This window comes from Pseudophryne corroboree, chromosome 11, assembly GCF_028390025.1.
Source record: "Pseudophryne corroboree isolate aPseCor3 chromosome 11, aPseCor3.hap2, whole genome shotgun sequence".
NCBI lineage: Eukaryota > Metazoa > Chordata > Amphibia > Anura > Myobatrachidae > Pseudophryne > Pseudophryne corroboree.
The window spans coordinates 256546393-256566958 of NC_086454.1; the positions used below are offsets into that span (position 1 = coordinate 256546393).

At 45.7% G+C, this 20566-nt stretch overlaps 1 protein-coding gene across 1 annotated transcript in view; it reads right to left on the minus strand.

Moving 5' to 3' along the window:
- Positions 1 to 20566, minus strand: part of ZNF423 (zinc finger protein 423) — a 416823-nt gene that overhangs the window by 193982 nt on the left and 202275 nt on the right. Inside the window, exon 4 of the mRNA XM_063945343.1 lies at positions 10205 to 13428. Coding sequence (XP_063801413.1) covers positions 10205 to 13428 — 3224 coding nt within the window. The remainder of the gene's footprint in view (positions 1 to 10204; positions 13429 to 20566) is intronic.

The following is a 20566-nucleotide window of genomic DNA, read 5'->3' on the forward strand; positions in this document are numbered from 1 at the left end:
TAATGTACAACATGATTTTCAGAGCCGCATAATACTCGTACATTGGGGAAACCAACAGGGGTTGATTTATTAAGCCTGGAGAAAGAAGTGATAAAGCAGTGATAAGGGCAAGCTGATAAACACACCAGCCAATCAGCTCACAGCTGTCAATTGTCCAGCTGTCACCTTGCACTTATCACCGCTTTATCACTTCTTTATGCCTTCTCCAGGCTTAATACATCTGCCCCAGTGTGCTAGTTAAAATTTCTTAACAGTTTAACAGAGGCTAATTAGCACCTAGAATTATCTTTAATGAAGACATTGGCCCTCATTCCGAGTTGCTCGCTCGGAGATTTTCATCGCATCGCAGTGAGAATTCTCTTAGTGCGCATGCGCAATGTTCGCACTGCGACTGCGCCAAGTAACTTTACTATGATGAAAGTAAGTTTACTCACGGCATTTTCATCGCTCCGACGTTCGCATTGTGATTGACAGGAAATGGGTGTTACTGGGCGGATGCACGGCGTTTTAGGGGCGTGTGGCTGGAAACGCTACCGTTTCCGGAAAAAACGCAGGAGTGGCCGGAGAAACGGTGGGAGTGCCTGGGCGAACGCTGGGTGTGTTTATGACGTCAGCCAGGAACGAAAAGCACTGAACTGATCGCACAGGCAGAGTAAGTCTGAAGCTACTCAGAAACTGCTAACTCGTTTGTAATCGCAATATTGCGCGTACGTCGGTCGCAATTTTAAGAAGCTAAGATTCACTCCCAGTAGGCGGCGGCTTAGCGTGTGTAACTCTGCTACATTCGCCTTGCGAGCGAACAACTCGGAATGAGGGCCATTGTTAGAAAGACCGCTATTGTTCTGCAATAGTTCACATATATATCTAGTTAAATTGTTGCCTATCTGTTGAAATTTAACATTTCACTGACTGCGAGTTCTTCACTTTATGGAGTGTGCACAATTTGTAACTGAGCATGTTATCTTCCTTCTACCACAAAGCAGAGGAGGGTCACTATGGCAGTTTGTTAGCAAAAATCACAGATCTGTGGTTCTGAAAATTGCACATTTGCACTCAGCTTGTACAACGATATAAGTAAAAGAAGGTCCATGCATTTAACGGGAGACGTTTAGAAATAAAATTGCTTCAATATCACAGCTACAATAGCCCGCAAATAGTAATGACAATTTGCTAGCGTTTACCTACTTATAATTCACAGGTAAGTTAACACATAATACATACCGTACACTCATGTCGTTACCTTCATCTTAGATTGGAACACATTAGATATACTACACGGTAACAAGACAATAACATAATATGTTCTGGTTTCTGCAAAATATCAAGGCCTTAAAGATCCTCCAAAAATGTTATATGAATCTATATGTAAATTATAAATGTACATGTAAATGCCTTGTCTAATAATAACCCTATATTCACCAATGTAAAGGCAAAACATAAATAGCACTTTGTGATCTTTTATTAAAAATCGGAAAGATTTGCATATTGAAGAACAGGGTGATAATAGCACATGTGCTGTATAGCCCATACTGTGCTATTGGATCATTGCTTAATGCTGACCAAGTGTAACAAGTAATACAGATGTGTCCCCTTACATCTGTGCTCCTTGCGCTACAAGTCACGTTACACATAACGCATGAGTGCCGTGTGAATCGGTAGAGCCGAACGTCTTTTTTGCGTTTTTTTGGGTAGAACGCCCAAGCAGCTTCTGCTGATTAAAATGATATGCAGCATGCCTATAGTCTGTGAGTGACTGCAACTGTATTTGCATACAAAATGCTATGCTACAGTGTTTCCATGGAAAACACTAACGTGGCATTTTTTCGGATGCAGATAGATCCGCAATTACACACAGAATATAGGCATGCTGCATATCATTTTAATCAGCAGAAGTTAGAAAAAAAAGCAAAAAAAGAAGAATTTACTTACCGATAATTCTATTTCTCATAGTCCGTAGTGGATGCTGGGGACTCCGTAAGGACCATGGGGAATAGCGGCTCCGCAGGAGACTGGGCACATCTAAAGAAAGCTTTAGGACTATCTGGTGTGCACTGGCTCCTCCCCCTATGACCCTCCTCCAAGCCTCAGTTAGGATACTGTGCCCGGACGAGCGTACACAATAAGGAAGGATTTTGAATCCCGGGTAAGACTCATACCAGCCACACCAATCACACCGTATAACCTGTGATCTGAACCCAGTTAACAGCATGATAACAGAGGAGCCTCTGAAAGATGGCTCACAACAATAATAACCCGATTTTTGTAACAATAACTATGTACAAGTATTGCAGACAATCCGCACTTGGGATGGGCGCCCAGCATCCACTACGGACTATGAGAAACAGAATTATCGGTAAGTAAATTCTTATTTTCTCTAACGTCCTAAGTGGATGCTGGGGACTCCGTAAGGACCATGGGGATTATACCAAAGCTCCCAAACGGGCGGGAGAGTGCGGATGACTCTGCAGCACCAAATGAGAGAACTCCAGGTCCTCCTCAGCCAGGATATCAATTTTGTAGAATTTTACAAACGTATTTGCTCCTGACCAAGTAGCTGCTCGGCAAAGTTGTAAAGCCGAGACCCCTCGGGCAGCCGCCCAAGATGAGCCCACCTTCCTTGTGGAGTGGGCATTTACAGATTTTTGGCTGTGGCAGGCCTGCCACAGAATGTGCAAGCTGAATTGTACTACAAATCCAACGAGCAATAGTCTGCTTAGAAGCAGGAGCACCCAGCTTGTTGGGTGCACACAGGATAAACAGCGAGTCAGATTTCCTGACTCCAGCCGTCCTGGAAACATATATTTTCAGGGCACTGACAACGTCTAGCAACTTGGAGGCCTCCAAGTCCCTAGTAGCCGCAGGCACCACCAATAGGTTGGTTCAGGTGAGACGCTGAAACCACCTTGGGGAGAAACTGAGGACGAGTCCTCAATTCCGCCCTGTCCGAATGGAAAATCAGATAAGGGCTTTTTCAGCATAAAGCCGCCAATTCTGACACGCGCCTGGCCCAGGCCAGGGCCAACAGCATGACCACTTTCCATGTGAGATATTTTAACTCCACAGATTTAAGTGGTTCAAACCAATGTGACTTTTGGAACCCAAAACTACATTGAGATCCCAAAGTGCCACTGGAGGCACAAAAGGAGGCTGTATATGCAGTACCCCTTTTACAAACGTCTGAACTTCAGGGACTGAAGCTAGTTCTTTTTGGAAGAAAATTGACAGGGCCGAAATTTGAACCTTAATGGACCCCAATTTCAGGCCCATAGACACTCCTGTTTGCAGGAAATGTAGGAATCGACCCAGTTGAATTTCCTCCGTCGGGCCTTACTGGCCTCGCACCACGCAACATATTTTCGCCAATTGCGGTGATAATGTTTTTGCGGTTACATCCTTCCTGGCTTTGATCAGGATAGGGATGACTTCATCCGGAATGCCTTTTTTCCTTCAGGATCCGGCGTTCAACCGCCATGCCGTCAAACGCAGCCGCGGTAAGTCTTGGAACAGACAGGGTCCTTGCTGGAGCAGGTCCCTTCTTAGAGGTAGAGGCCACGGATCCTCCGTGAGCATCTCTTGAAGTTCCGGTTACCAAGTCCTTCTTGGCCAATCCGGAACCACGAATATAGTGCTTACTCCTCTCCATCTTATCAATCTCAGTACCTTGGGTATGAGAGGCAGAGGAGGGAACACATACCCTGACTGGTACACCCACGGTGTTACCAGAGCGTCTACAGCTTATTGCCTGAGGGTCCCTGGACCTGGCGCAATACCTGTCGAGTTTTTAATCATGTGGAAGACTTCTGGGTGAAGTCCCCACTCTCCCGGGTGGAGGTCGTGCTGAGGAAGTCTGCTTCCCAGTTGTCCACTCCCGGAATGAATACTGCTGACAGTGCTATCACATGATTTTCCGCCCAGCGAAGAATCCTTGCAGCTTCTGCCACTGCCCTCCTGCTTCTTGTGCCACCCTGTCTGTTTACGTGGGTGACTGCCGTGATGTTGTCCGACTGGATCAACACCGGCTGACCTTGAAGCAGAGGTCTTGCTAAGCTTAGAGCATTGTAAATGTCCCTTAGCTTCAGGATATTTATGTGAAGTGATGTCTCCAGGCTTGACCATAAGCCCTGGATATTCCTTCCCTGTGTGACTGCTCCCCAGCCTCGCAGGCTGGCATCAGTGGTCACCAGGACCCAGTCCTGAATGCCTAATCTGCGGCCCTCTAGAAGATGAGCACTCTGCAACCACCACAGGAGGGACACCCTTGTCCTTGGTGACAGGGTTATCCGCTGATGCATCTGAAGATGCGATCCGGACCATTTGTCCAGCAGGTCCCACTGGAAAGTTCTTGCGTGGAATCTGCCGAATGGGATTGCTTCGTAGGAAGCCACCATTTTACCCAGAACCCTTGTGCATTGATGCACTGAGACTTGGCTCGGTTTTAGGAGGTTCCTGACTAGCTCGGATAACTCCCTGGCTTTCTCCTCCGGGAGAAACACCTTTTTCTGGACTGTGTCCAGGATCATCCCTAGGAACAGAAGACACGTCGTCGGAACCAGGTGCGATTTTGGAATATTGAGAATCCAATCGTGCTGCCGCAACACTACCTGAGATAGTGCTACACCGACCTCCAACTGTTCCCTGGATCTTACCCTTATCAGGGAATTGTCCAAGGAAGGGATAACTAAAATTCACTTCCTTCGAAGGAATATCATCATTTCGGCCATTACCTTGGTAAAGACCCGGGGTGCCGTGTACCATCCATACGGCAGCGTCTGAACTGATAGTGACAGTTCTGTACCATAAACCTGAGGTACCCTTGGTGAGAAGGGTAAATTTTGACATGAAGGTAAGCATCCTTGATGTCCCGAGACATCATGTAGTCCCCTTCTTCCAGGTTCGCAATCACTGCTCTGAGTGACTCAATCTTGAATTTGAACCTCTGTACGTAAGTGTTCAAATATTTTAGATTTAGAATCGGTCTCACCGAGCCGTCCGGCTTCGGTACCACAACAGTGTGGAATAATACCCCGTTCCCTGTTGCAGGAGGGGTATCTTGATTATCACCTGCTGGGAATACAGCTTGTGAATGGCTTCCAAAACTGTCTCCCTGTCAGAAGGAGACATCGGTAAAGCCGACTTTAGGAAACGGCTAGGGGGAGACGTCTCGAATTCTAATTTGTACCCCTGAGATATCACCTGAAGGATCCAGGGGTCTACTTGCGAGTGAGCCCACTGCGCGCTGAAATTCATTGAGACGGGCCCCCCACCGTGCCTGATTCTGCTTGTAAAGCCCCAGCGTATACTGAGGGCTTGGCAGAGGCGGGAGAGGGTTTCTGTTCCTGGGAACTGGCTGATTTCTGCAGCCTTTTTCCTCTCCCTCTGTCACGGGGCAGAAATGAGGAACCTTTTGCCCGCTTGTCCACGAAAAGACTGCGCCTGATAATACGGCGTCTTCTCATGTTGAGAGGCGACCTGGGGTTCAAACGTGGAATTCCCAGCTGTTGCCGTGGCCACGAGGTCTGAAAGACCGACCCCAAATAACTCCTCCCTTAATAAAGCAATACTTCCAAATGCCGTTTGGAATACGCATCACCTGACCACTGACGTGTCCATAACCCTCTACTGGTAGAAATGGACAACGCGCTTAGACTTGATGCCAGTCGGCAAATATTCCGCTGTGCATCACGCATATATAAAAATGCATCTTTTAAATGCTCTATAGGCAAAAATATACTGTCCCTATCTAGGGTATCAATATTTTCAGTCAGGGAATCCGACCACGCCAACCCAGCACTGCACATCCAGGCTGAGGCGATTGCTGGTCGCAGTATAACACCAGTATGTGTGTAAATACCTTTTAGGATACCCTCCTGCTTTCTATCAGCAGGATCCTTAAGGGCGGCCATCTCAGGCGAAGGTAGAGCCCTTACAAGCGTGTGAGCGCTTTATCCCCCCTAGGGGGTGTTTCCCAACGCACCCTAACCTCTGGCGGGAAAGGATATAATGCCAATAACATTTTAGAAATTATCCGTTGTTATCGGGGGAAACCCACGCATCATCACACACCTCATTTAATTTCTCAGATTCAGGAAAACTACAGGTAGGTTTTCCTCACCGAACATAATACCCCTTTTTTGGTGGTACTCGTATTATCAGAAATGTGTAAAACATTTTTCATTGCCTCAATCATGTAACGTGTGGCCCTACTGGAAGTCACATTCGTCTCTTCACCGTCGACACTGGAGTCAGTATCCGTGTCGGCGTCTATATCTGCCATCTGAGGTAACGGGCGCTTTAGAGCCCCTGACGGCCTATGAGACGTCTGGACAGGCACAAGCTGAGTAGCCGGCTGTCTCATGTCAACCACTGTCTTTTATACAGAGCTGACACTGTCACGTAATTCCTTCCAACAGTTCATCCACTCAGGTGTCACTATTACAGGCAATCTGCTCCGTCTCCACATCATTTTTCTCCTCATACATGTCGACACAAAAGTACCGACATACAGCACACACACAGGGAATGCTCTGATAGAGGACAGGACCCCACTAGCCCTTTGGGGAGACAGAGGGCCAGATGTACTAAGCTTGAAAAGTGATAAATATCACTGTGATAAAGTACCAGCCAATCGGCTCCTAACTGTCATTTTTCAAACACAGCCTGTGACATGGCAGTTAGGAGCCGATTGGCTGGTACTTTATCACAGTGATATTTATCACTTTTCAGGCTTAGTACATCTCCCCCCTAGGGAGAGTTTGCCAGCACACACCAGAGCGCTATATATATACAGGGATAACCTTATATAAGTGTTTTTCCCCTTATAGCTGCTGTATAGTTAATACTGCGCCTAATTAGTGCCCCCCTCTCTTTTTTTTAACCCTTTCTGTAGTGTAGTGACTGCAGGGGAGAGACAGGGAGCTTCCCTCCAACGGAGCTGTGAGGGAAAATGGCGCCAGTGTGCTGAGGAGATAGGCTCCGCCCCTTTTTCGCAGACTTTTCTCCTGCTTTTTTATGGATTCTGGCAGGGGTTAAATGCATCCATATAGCCCAGGAGCTATATGTGATGCATTTTTTTTGCCATCCAAGGTGTTTTTATTGCGTCTCAGGGCGCCCCCCCCCCAGCGCCCTGCACCCTCAGTGACCGAAGTGTGCTGAGAGCAATGGCGCACAGCTGCAGTGCTGTGCGCTACCTTGTTGAAGACAGGACGTCTTCTGCCGCCGATTTTCCGGACCTCTTCTGCCTTCTGGCTCTGTAAGGGGGCCGGCGGCGCGGCTCTGGGACCCATCCAAGCTGGGCCAGTGATCGTCCCTCTGGAGCTAATGTCCAGTAGCCTAAGAAGCCCAATCCACTCTGCACGCAGGTGAGTTCGCTTCTTCTCCCCTTAGTCCCTCGATGCAGTGAGCCTGTTGCCAGCAGGTCTCACTGAAAATAAAAAACCTAATCTAAAACTTTCACTAAGAAGCTCAGGAGAGCCCCTAGTGTGCACCCTTCTCGTTCGGGCACAGAGATCTAACTGAGGCTTGGAGGAGGGTCATAGGGGGAGGAGCCAGTGCACACCAGATAGTCCTAAAGCTTTCTTTAGATGTGCCCAGTCTCCTGCGGAGCCGCTATTCCCCATGGTCCTTACGGAGTCCCCAGCATCCACTTAGGACGTTAGAGAAAATATGCTCGCCGCTACAGAGCCCCGCAATGGCATGGTGCAATTTCAAGTGCTGTTTAGCATGACTGCAGCAAGGATGTAAGAGGACACATCTGTATTAAGTACACTGTTATAATGTCTTTACAGAAAACAAATCACAGCAACTTATTGCAATGTATCAAATCTAGATACTAAAAATTAGTGTAGCACATTTTTTTGTATAGCGTCTTTGGAGGCTATGTGCTACAGTCACTCTATGCTATATGTTCTATGATATTAATTAAGCTCAATTTCCTGGGATATATGTGAACAGAGCAATAAATGGAACTTGTCACCAGGTTGGGGAGACCTTATTTAGTACATTAGTGCCTTGTGAACTATTCATGTATTGTGCACACACACAAAAGTGCAGTCCTCTGTACCCCATTTACAAGGGATGGCGTACCTTATCGGTTGGGATTACCTGGTTGGCGCACGGGCTCATGGCTGTCAGCATACTGATGCCGGGTTCCCGGCTGCCAGAATGCTGGCATGGGGCGAGCGCAACGAAGTTCCTTTGAGGGCTTGCTGCACTTGCCACAGGTTCTATTCCAACTCTATGGGTGTCGTGGACAACACAAGTGGGAATAGCCCGTTAGCCAGTATGCAGCTGGCGGCATTGTCAGTCTTCGCAATCCCGGCGTCGGTATGCTGACAGCCGGAATCCCATGCACCGGCAACGTAAACCGCATCCCCACTGTATGCTTGTAGCCAATTTGCACACTAGGCCAGAGGTTCTCAAATGTGGTCCTCGAGGCACCCCAACGGTCCAGGTTTTAAGTATATCCATGCTTGGCCACTGGTAACTTAATTAGTATCTCAGTCAATTTGATTTAACCATGCGTGCTGAGCCCTGGATATACCTAAAACCTGGACTGTTGTGGTGCCTTGAGGAATAGGCGTTTGAGAACCTCTGCACTAAGTGATAATCTATCCCATGCCCTGGACATGCACCTTTGTGTTAGAGACCCACCAGATGATGTCACCTGATGCAGTTGGTGGGCCCATATTTTTGACCAAAAATTATGATAAGTGCCTCAGTTTTTCTCTGTGTTAGATTGCAGAGTTAAATATAAGTATTCTGATTAGCAATGCTTAGTACCATAGAGTGTGCATCTGCATTTTCTTCTTTTCTGTGTGGAACTACAAGTCTCAGCATGACAGCACTTATTATTAGGTTTGGCATTAGGGTGTGCAGTCCAAGCCACCCCCCACCATATACTCTATCCCTGCCTGCTTTCCAATGTACATTACACCTACTGTGCCTTATGGTGGCCATATACGATCAGATAAAAGTCACCATCAGACAAACCAATTATCAGAAATTGATATGTAGGGCCTGATTCCAAGTTGGGTGCTATTACAATATTCATGCAAACGTCTGATGCGTTGTCATCTGCATAGGCAAAACACTGTGCATGCTCCCTGAGTGGAGGGACAAACTTAAATGCACTACAGCAGAAATGTTAGGGGTGTCCCTGGACATTTACGGTGAGGAAATAGGACAGTGGCTAAAAAGATGCATGGAGATGTTATGACTTATCTAAGTGTGACAGGCGCGTTGCTGAACGCTATTGTGTACATAAACGCACAGCTGCAGGTACAGGAGGCAATAGGTAAACTAAGATCAGGCATCTGACATATGGCTGGCACACGTTACTATAGGGGGATTCATGATGCATCTAAAGATGCACCAGATGGTAATGCAGGCTTCTCAAACCTTGCACATTCGGATGCACAGATGTACAACAGGGAATGGCTTTGTAGCAGCACCGTTGCAACTGTGTTCCACTCAGAATCAGCCCCAGTAGGACGAGCAATTGGTCTGTCTGATAGGGAGTATATCCGAGCACAAATTACTACGTCTGCTGGCAATGTTGGAAGATTTTTCATGCCCGACAGACCAATAAATGGTGCTTGGTTGTGGCCATGAACTGTGCAATTACCTGCCCAATCAGCCGATAGCGGCACAGTGTATGGCCACTTTTATTAATACTTTTCCGGGAATGGAGATAGATGAAGGCATTTAGCCAGGAAAATAGGATAGCACAGTATCCAAGGCAACAACAGTTATTAGCATTGCACCCTCTCACAGCTCTAGAGTTATGGGTGTAATCCTAACCAAGGCATTATTGGTGTGGAGTTTGTATGTAGTAGGAATTTTAGAATGATCTGGGACAGTTGTGAATGATTAAATACTCTGTACAGCGCTGCATAATCCAGGTACTATCTTACCTAACACTATTTTACAAGTGTTCTACTGGGCAAGGGCGATGTGACTGGGCACCATTCATCAACAAGGAACTAAGGAAACGGAATCTCCAACCTGGTGACAGGTTCCCTTTATTTTGTCCTCATTCTGTAGGATGACCAAAGTGGTTTTGTACTAACATCAGTTGCTGAAACAGACCATAATAAAGTTCTTGATAAAATATCTACACTAAAACATAAATATAGTATAATCACTATTTCTACTATTACTCTGAAAATACAAGAGACACATACAGTAGTATAGAATTTGGACTTACTCTGGGGAGTGGAGATGTTTGTGCTACTTTCCTTTGGCCACTAGCATCATGTGTCAAGTCTCTATGGTCAATCTGAATATGAGTTTCCAAATCTTCTGCATTCTCAAACTTGACATTGCACTCCGGGCATCGTAGACTGGTGCACAGTCTCTCACAGACCTCTTGTGAGGTTGGGTTAGAAGGCTGTCCATTGGTGGTTCTGCTTAAGCAGCCAGCACACAGGCCATACGGCAAGCCATTAACATCTAACTTAACCAGATCCTGTTTGTTTCTGAATTCTTTTAAGCACAGGGCACACTTGTACAGCTTCTGTAGTGTTTGCCCATTCGGAGAGGAAGCTGCAGAGTTCCCTGACAGCTTTTGCATATGGAATGTCCCATGAATTTTAAGTTCCAGGGTGGAAGTGACAGTCTGCATGCAGACCACACAGCGGAAACCAGTTAGGGAATTTCTAAGGTCTGGGTGCATCTGACAGTGTTCAATAAAGTCTTCCTCACTCTGAAGGGGCATTTTGCAGATCCTACATGTCCCTGTATCCAAACTTTTGCTGTGAGTAACTTTATGTTCAGTTAATGTTAACAGAGATGGGAAGCGTTCCCCACAAATGGGGCACATGTAGTGTTTTGCTGGACCTCTGTGTGTCTGCATGTGTTCTCGGAGTCCATTCTCAGAGAAGAAAGTTCTTGAGCAGATATTACACTTGTGACTGCCCTTGATGAAATCAGCCTTCTTCCTAGAACCATCATCTTCCCCAGGTCTGATATTATGATCTCGTAATCGATGGTTCTGAAGGAGAACTTCCATTGTGTAAGCTGCCCCACAGATATCGCAGCCGTACATTGGCTCAGAGGCATCAACATCATCTTCACTGGCTTCATGGCTGTTTGCAACCTCAGGGTTCTTCATCAAGACACTTGGGACTTCAGCTGCCTCAGACTTCTTGCTTGTTGGCATCATTCCATTAGCTGTGCCATTTTGGCTATTGGCATCAAACACGCAGTGCTTCTCTCGCAGGTGCTTTTCCAGGAGGATGATGGCATGGAATGCTTTGCTGCAGAATTTGCAGTTGTACTTCTTACTGTGAGTTGTGATGTGACACTGAAGCTCCACTTCCGTGCTGAAGTTCTCTCCACAGAAGATACATTTGTGCGATTTTGCTGGGTTGCCCAAATGGCTGTGCTTGACATGAAGCTGAAGGTCCACCTCTTTCCTAAAGTCCCAGTTACACGCTGTGCAGCGGTACATTTTCTTCTCATTGCTATGCTTTACTGCCAGATGCACTTGGATGGAAACTTTAGAATCAAAGACTTCTTGGCAAAGCGTGCAATGATATAGTACAAAAGTATGCATGTCCAATAAGTGCTTTTGCAGATCATCCACGGAGGAGAACTGCTTGTCACAGCTCTCACACACATAATGTGTGGATGTTGTCATGTAGTGTACTGTGAGGTGCTGCAGAAGTGATTCCTGGGAGTCAAAGTCCTCTTTGCACTGAGGGCAAGACTGCTTTCTTAACAGTAGCTCCAAGTGTGACTTTAGATGTGTCTGAAATGTGTCAAAATTGGAAAACTTGAGGTCACACTGATTGCAGGGATACTCTCCATTGGATACAGGGTTTAGGCTAGGACACAGCCGCTGCCTTTTAGGGGAAGAGACTTCAACATCTGAAGAAACCGGACTCTGCTCAGATTTTGACTTCTTATTGTTTGCCAATGGAATGTTCTTGTGGTTTTCTTTGATATGCTTAGTGAGCTTCAATATAGAGCCAAATATGGGGGAGTTTGTGCAATACGGGCATGAGTACACTTCCATGAAAGACTGCGTTGGCTGTATGACAGGGGATTCAAGCTTTGAGCTTCCTACATTGCAATGGGTTTGCTGAATATGCTCAGTCAACGAGGACTCCGTAAGGAATCCCATAGAACACTGGTTGCAGAAGAAAGCATTATTGCCCTCCTGAGGGGTAGCATTAGGGCCGCAATGGGTAATGCGAATGTGCTCTTGCAGGCTGTTAATGTCAGCAAACATCTCAGGGCAATAATTACAATGGAAGGCAGTAATGTTATTGAACTGGACCATCGGGTATGCATGGTTTTTATGGACCTTTCTCACATGCTCATTAAGATTATACAGGGTTGGTAGAATATCCAAACAGATTTGACAGGTGTGGCTCTGCTGAGGCTTGTCCACATGAATAGTTTTAAGGTGAATCTCTAGGACTGCCAAGCTGTTGAAATCTCTCTTTGTGCAGTACGGACAACTATAAGTAACTTTGGACCAGTTCTGGCCATCCTCCCTTTCCAACGATAACATTTTCTTATGCACTCTTAACGGCTTGAGTGTTGAATCCGGAGTGGAACCCCGTTCAACCGATGCACTGGAGTCTGGTGTGGCACTGCTCATGGATGCCACACTTCCTAGAACTGGATCTGGGCTAATGCTGTGGTTGCTTGAGTCCGGCTGTCTGTGACTATCTAAGTGACAGTAGACTTCTTCCACGGAAGAGAACTGCTCTGGACACATGGGGCATTTATGCTTCTTGTTGGCATGGACTTGGTCAATGTGGGTGAGCAGACAGGTTTCATCCGCAAATACTTCAGGGCAATGAATACACTGCAGGTCGGCTTTTTCGGAGAGTTGAGGGTGTCTCGTCATCACATGTTTCTCCAGCTCCTCTGTCTGGCTAAAGGTCTCCTCGCAGTAGTCGCACATAAAGTCGTCCTTCTTCATGTCTTTGTCGGACTTGGACAAATGTTCCTTGTTTTTCTTGTGAGCCTGCATGTGACTCTGCAGAGAGCTAGTGGAGGAAAATCCACGCTTGCACACTGTGCATTTGAAAGGCTTGCTAGAACTGTGGGTTTTCAAGTGGATTTTAAGGTGATCGCTGCGGGAGAAGGCAGCCTCGCATTCGTGGCAATGATACTTTTTATCTCCGGTGTGGAGTTTTATGTGGCGGTCCCTACTTCTCTTGTGCTTAAACAGGCGACTGCAGTATGTGCATTTAAAGGGAAGTTTGTCGCTGTGGATCTGTTCGTGCCTTTTCAGGTAGCTCAGGCGACTGAAAGACTTATCACAGAACTGGCAGGGATACGGTAACCCAGATCCCCCTTCCTCTTCTCCTATGCCGAGATCACACCCATCCCCTATCATCTGAGTGGGTGATGCAACGTCTTTGCTGGAGGGAGATGAAGCCACCCAGGAGAATTGTGGGTCGTCATCACCATCTGTAATGGGAAAGCAGAAAGGAGATTAAAAACAATTCCCAGTGCATCTGTGAAATAAGGCCACAGCTCTTCAGCTGAACCCAAGGCTTATACCAATCTAGTTTCTTTTAGCAATGAACAAATCATTCCACAAACAAGGACATAAGTATAAAAGGTAAGCACAATGAATAAAAAATAAAGAAAAAAAGAAAAAATGAATTGAATTCAAAAGTCTAACAATTTTACATATTAATCCTAATTGATGATACATGCAAACTCACGCTGCAGCAGGTTTTATTATTACCATTTATTGTACACACACACAATGCATCATCAGATTTGAGGAAAGAGACAGGTTAATGGTTGCACTGGAACATTTTGTGAATTAGGTTGCCAGTTATGTAGCGTTTCCCCTTCTGTCTATGAAACTGTAGCCAGGTGTCCTGGGAATATGATGGATTCTGAAATACTACAATCTGCAGGTGCGCTGCTGGATCAGTCCACCAATCAGAATGGGATTAAACATCTCCTGTGAGAGGCCTCACTTCTTGGCCAGGATATCAAACTGCATGAAACTAGCTTATTGTTTGTGTTTTATATTTCCCAACTAATATTATACTCCTGGCTTGTCAGACAGATAGGTGTCAAACATATTCCGCTATACGGCCAATGGCGTGGCAAACCAAGTGGATGCTTTTTCTCATGAACGTATACATATGTAAAGACATGCAAAGTGTAACTATTTGCTTCAAAACTGATCAGATTTGAAGAGAAAACGGTCATATTACTGACATTTTTACAGTGTGCACAACCTTCCAAGGACATGTAACCCCCAAAGAGAGGCGCGGAATCTCCAGAGTGCAAAATAACAGGAAGGAGTCAGCTGCACAGACAGATCCCCGGGGCCTGCTGGAAGAGATCTATGCCGAGGCAGTGCTGGGTTCTGAGAGACCAGCTGGGTCCCATATACATGAAAAGAGCATACATACATACATACACACACACACACACACACACACACACACACACAGTCTTTCACCTCAGAAATGCAATCCAGCACCCTATAGGTATAGTAAACACATAAAGATAGCCTTTTCTGTAGTTTACACACAATACTAATGCATTCAATGTAAAAAATATAAGAAAGAAAACCAGATATCAAACACAAAAATGCTTCAATGCCAGTGAAAGCAGATACGTTTCATATTACAGGGCAGACAGTGTCCTCACTTTGGCATACAGCTTAGTTTGATTAGGGCCGGGAAATGGGTCAACAGTCTGTGGAAAGACTGGAATTCACAGATGCGAGAAGAGAACGCAGAAGCTTGTTAGACATATCTAGAAATCTACTCTAGGTTCTATTTTTATGGGGGGGGAGAAGCCATTGAAGCAAAAAAACTAAGTACTGTACAACAAAGTATAAGGTATGAATGTTTAGGAACCTTGAACTGCTCTCTGCAAAAAAATGGCCTTGTGTGGTTGTTTTAATGCTATGAGTTGTGCACTGAATCGTTCACTATTACCATCTGTGACAGATGAGAAGAACCACAGTGACTTCAACTGAGCATCAACTATAGAGCCACTAGTATCATTAAAAGAAATCCTGACATGAGAATAGGAACTAAGGAGGTCATTCCGAGTTGTTCACTCGCAAGGCGATTTTAGCAGTATTGCACACGCTAAGCCGCCGCCTACTGGGAGTGAATCTTAGCTTCTTAAAATTGCGAACGATGTATTCGCAATATTGCGATTACAAACTTCTTAGCAGTTTCAGAGTAGCTTCTGACTTACTCGGCATCTGCGATCAGTTCAGTGCTTGTCGTTCCTGGTTTGACGTCACAAACACACCCAGCGTTCGCCCAGACACTCCTCCGTTTCTCCAGCCACTCCCGCGTTTTTTCCGGAAACGGTAGCGTTTTTTCCCACACGCCCTTAAAACGGCCTGTTTCCGCCCAGTAACACCCATTTCCTGTCAATCACACTACGATCGCCGGAGCGAAGAAAAAGCAGTGAGTAAAAATACTATCTTCATAGCAAAATTACTTGGCGCAGTCGCAGTGCGGATATTGCGCATGCGCACTAAGCGGAAAATCACTGCGATGCGAAGAAATTTACAGAGCGAACGACTCGGAATGAGGGCCTAAGTGTTAACATTCAGGAGTAGAAGCAGAAAAAGTGAAGAACCTAAATAGTTAAGATGGATTACGCCCTTGTGTCAGACCAAATCCACATTAAAGCAGACGGAATCTGCTCAGTTTTTTTCCCCCCCTTCTGTCCAGGAATAGGAATCACAGTTCCGTTAAACAGCTTACCAGCAGCAGGGAGAGAAAAGTTTTATGTCAGCCTCAGGAATACGCTATAAATGGTTCTAGGGTTGGATCACTGTTTTTCTTGACTCCCTTTGGAAACAGGCAGCGCGATTCTATATGCTGCTTCTTTTTCACGGACTGGGGAGCGCAAACAGCTGCAGCCTAATTACATGTAAACTGTACCAAAACATTCCTTTTATCACAGGCTGTAAATCTGTTAGCATCTGGCTTGCCTTTGTTTCTTGCACAAGATACAAGCTTGTTTCTACATTTTTCTCACCTGTAGCGGTGATTAAAATTCATTATAAATGAAAGGATCGCGCTCTAAAGCAAGTTCCTCTGTGTACCGTTCTAGAGTCAAATTAGAAACAGCTGCTTGCTAATTCATGCAGTGATGTTTGGCCGTGCTCTGTGAATCGATAATAATTCTGCCAATTTCCCGGGAAATTTTAGGGTGATCCGTATATTTAGCTATGCGTTTGACTTCCGCAAAGGGATACCAAGAAAGAAACGGAGGGGGATTGTCTTCCTCCTCGCTCATTTAATCTCAATTCAAAACCAAGAAAGAGAAAGTGAAGTCCATTTGTCGATTTGGAGTCTGACTATGACGACGCGGACGCTCAATTCTGTCTACTACAAATGATCAGCTGGGAATTTAATGAAAAAGAAAAAGGTATCAATATGAAACGCTGCATGAAAAAAGTTTTTTATTCAAGGTGGCCTAGACCAGGCCTGGCCAACCTGTAGCTTGCAGTACGTTTCCCCAGCGCTTGATATCCCGGAGCTGGGATCCCGACCGCCGGAATGCCGGCAGCGGGGGCGAGCACAAAAGAGCCTCTTGCGGGCTCGCTGTGCTCGCCAAGCTGCAGGCACGGTGTGTGACGCTATTTATTCTCCCTCCAGGGGTGTTGTGGACAGCCCAAGAGAGAGAATACTTGTCGGTATACCGGCTGTCGGGATGCCAGCGTCGGTATGGTGAGCGCCGGGATCCAGGCAGCCGGTATATCAAGTGCCACCCCTCCAGCTGTTGTGAAACTGCAAGTCCCAGCATGCCCCGCCACAGTTTTGTTATTAGGAATTGCTAAAATGTTACCAGGGTATACTGGGATGGGTAGTTTCCCAACAGCTGGACAGCCACAGGTCGGCCAAGCCTGGTCTAGACATATCAACGTGAACTATTCACCTACACAAGAAAGGACACAGGGTACCAGCGCTGGCTGTAAAAATTATAAAAAGACGGTTTGCTGAATATAAAATCACAATTTATTAAACCATTAAAAACAGGAATCGATTCCTATTATCTGATTGATAACACTTATGATCATAATCTCTCCCTGGATGAGATATATTAAAAGTCCACTCTTCTCTGAGACATATGTTGTTAAGGCTAGGACAATATCCAGATGGCACTCACTGTAGCAGAAATAGTTACCAGTTCCACAATAGATGTATATGATGGCATCAGCTTTAGGAAGAGTCCATTGCTAGCTGCAGGTGTGGATCGGTCTTTGTTTGTAGTAATTTCCCAGCGATAGGAACAGTGTCCAATTATAGCCAAAAGTATCAGAGTCCCAATGTAATGTCGGAGAGTGGTGTCCAGGTAGGTGAGTAAGCTCAACGCGTTTCGCTGGCAACAGGTTGATCCAGCTTCCTCAGGATACATACTCTTTATTTCCTTATATTCACCTACACAACCCGCGTACTTAGTAAGGGCCTTCACACATGTCAGTTATGGAAAGAACATGGTCAGAGTCATGCTGGAATTCCCGATTGCCTGTAATTATAGCTACAAACATACTGAAATGGGCAGGATTGTTGGGGCACGTTTGGCAGGATCATCAATGACCAAGAAGCTCCACTTGATTAGGATTTTACAAGCAATGGTGTCTCATACTTGCCTACTCTCCTGGAAGGTCAGGTATACTCCTGAATGTGGGGAAATGGTTGGGGCTCTATTGACTTAATTTGCTGGACTACTGAGCAGTAAGGTGATAGTCAGATAAACCACCCTTCCCCATGTTCTCTGCACATGAATAGGTACATGTGTGGAGCCAACGTTAAGTATGCTACAACACTAAGTGCTTGTTTCCAACACCGAAGGATTGTGGCAATACGTAAATTTTCCCTGCATGGTTTGGATGAGGCCACATCCGTAGGAAGCAAAGTCAATGTCAAACTGCTACTTGATGGTGCCAAGTAATCATCTTCCCCATGGGAGTGTTTTCCAGATCCCCCCACCCCCAATACACAGAACATTAGTGGCACTGTTGAGTTTTACCTGGTCAGTCACCAGATTTGAAACCAATCAAGCATTTGTGTTTTATATAGAAACTGAATTTTCGACAAGCAGTAAGCAGGCGCCAAGAAAGGGACTCCCATACATTGGTAGACCCAACTTCATTACTGCATAGAGGTTGTAGTGATCAAATGCCATGTAAAAGTAACTTGATACTGAGGTTTTTCTTTTCTTTCTTTGTACATTACCTGTAGATTCTTGTTGAAGTGCCCAACTAGGTCTTTTTCACCATTTACACACCTTTTTGTACCAATTTACCCTGCTATACCAATGGCCACTGACTAACCAATATCGTCAGCAACCTGCTCTCTGTACTGTAAGTAGTTCACATCCCATCTTCCATAATGGTTATGTAACTTATCAGCCATGGCAACAATTGTACTACAGTAGCTGGCTGATTCATGCAAGGTTAGAATTAGGTTGTTCACAATATTAGAATGATTCAGGACTATTATGAACCAGGTTGTATAATAAATGTAAAATGGTGGCTGCCACTTGCAATAACTGCTGAACACATTTCTTATCCAATGAGCAAGAAATTATAATGTGACCCTTGGCAATTTGCGGAGAATCTGGGCCATTGAGCATGGAAGTGACAACCGTGCCCTAGACTGTTCACATCACACAGTCTGAACGCACTAGGGGGGTCATTCCGAGTTGATCGTAGCCGTGCTAAATTTAGCACAGCTATGATCATTCACACTGACATGCGGGGGGACGTATGCCCCGTATGTCAGTGCCGACTCCCCTGCAGAAGTGCAAAGGCATCGCACAGTGGTGATGCCTTTGCACTTCAAGAGTAGCTCACGACCAGCGCAGCATTGGCGTGCTGGCCGGGAGCTACTCGTCGCTCCCTGGCCTGCATCGGCTGCGTGTGACGTCACGCAGCTGCCGCAGCCCGCCCCCCCCCCCAACAGTCCGGCCACGCCTGCGTTGGTCGGACCGCACCCCCTAAACGGCGGCTTAGCGCCGCCGTCCAGCCCCCTCCCGCCCAGCGACCGCCTCTGCCTTAGAGGTGATCGCTAGGCAACGACGGCTGCACAGTTCCCACCCGATCGCTGCGAGAAACTGCAGTGAGCGATCGGGTCGAAATGACCCCCTAGGATCCAAACCTAGATGATGGAACATAGAATGCCACACATGGAGAACAGCTTCTTTCCAACAATATCCCTATTGCTGCAAAATTAATTTTTTAATTATATAATAAAATAGATCTCAATATATATATGGAATGATTGCCGAATAATTCTGATTCCCAGGGGCAGTTACCATTTTATAGGAATCCCCATCAATATTGATTGTTTTCCCAACATAGCCCATGGGTTGCCAACTAGGACCATTACATCTTAAGTGCGTGCAAGGAATCTAACCGTACAAGATAACTGGCAGAGTGATATTTCCATAAGGTGTATGTTGCATTTCCTCTATTTTTCCGGTGGACAGGCCTTTTATAAAGGTATGGACATCTGCTTAGCACAATTTATGCTTCTATCTGTAACCAGTATGCTAAACAAGTATAGCGTTTAAGGGGGATACGGTCGTTAGGTCGACACAGCTTAGGTCGACAGTCATTAGGTCGATCACTGAAGGTCGACATGCACTAGGTCGACATGCGTTTTTCAAATTTTTAAACATTTTCTGGACTTTTTCATACTTGACGATATACGTGGACTACAATTGGGAACGGTAACCTTGCCCGAAGAATGGCGAGCAAAGCGAGCCTTGCGCGGGGACACGGTGCACTAATTGGGGTTCCCCATCGCTTTACGAAGAAAACGACACCAAAAAAAAGTCCAAAAACCCATGTCGACCTTTTGACCTGTCGACCAAATGACCATATCGACATATTGCCCCTGTCGGCCTAATGCATGTCGACCTTCCATGGTCGACCCAATGACTGTCGACCTAAGTTGAGTTGACCCAACGACCCATACCCGTTTAAGGTGACATATACATTGGTTGTCGTTATCGGTAATAATATTATGGTTATGTCCTAGGAACAAGTGATGTGCGTGGACTCCAGAGTTTTGGGTTTGGTTTGAATTTGGCAAAACTACCCTCAATTGTTTTGGTTCTGTTTGGGTTTTCAGTAATATTAATAAGAACAGCTAAAACCATGTAAATTTTGGACCTATGGTTGCTCGTACGGTATTATTAATAGCAATAACATTCATTTCCAGCGTGAAACGGCACCTTAAATCACGATGGAATCACACGACATCAAAAACACGAAAGATTCGGTTTTAAATCCGCAGTACAACTCCGCAGTGACCCTGGCAGGATTCTGACTCGAAATCCCAAAGCTCAGGGGGTTTCAACAAAACCAAAACCACTCATCTCCCCCAGGAACTGTACCACAACACATGCCCAAGTGGTAAGAACCAAAAGCAAAAATCCCAAGAAGAGTGACGCCAAGTGATGTGGCTTTAAAAAATAGTGAGAAAAATAGGAAACTAAAACATATGGCCGGTAATGTATATTCTGTCTTTATGATTTTAAAATCTGGTGATCTATAGATAATGTCAGGAAAGGGTTTTACAGCTCTACCTAGACT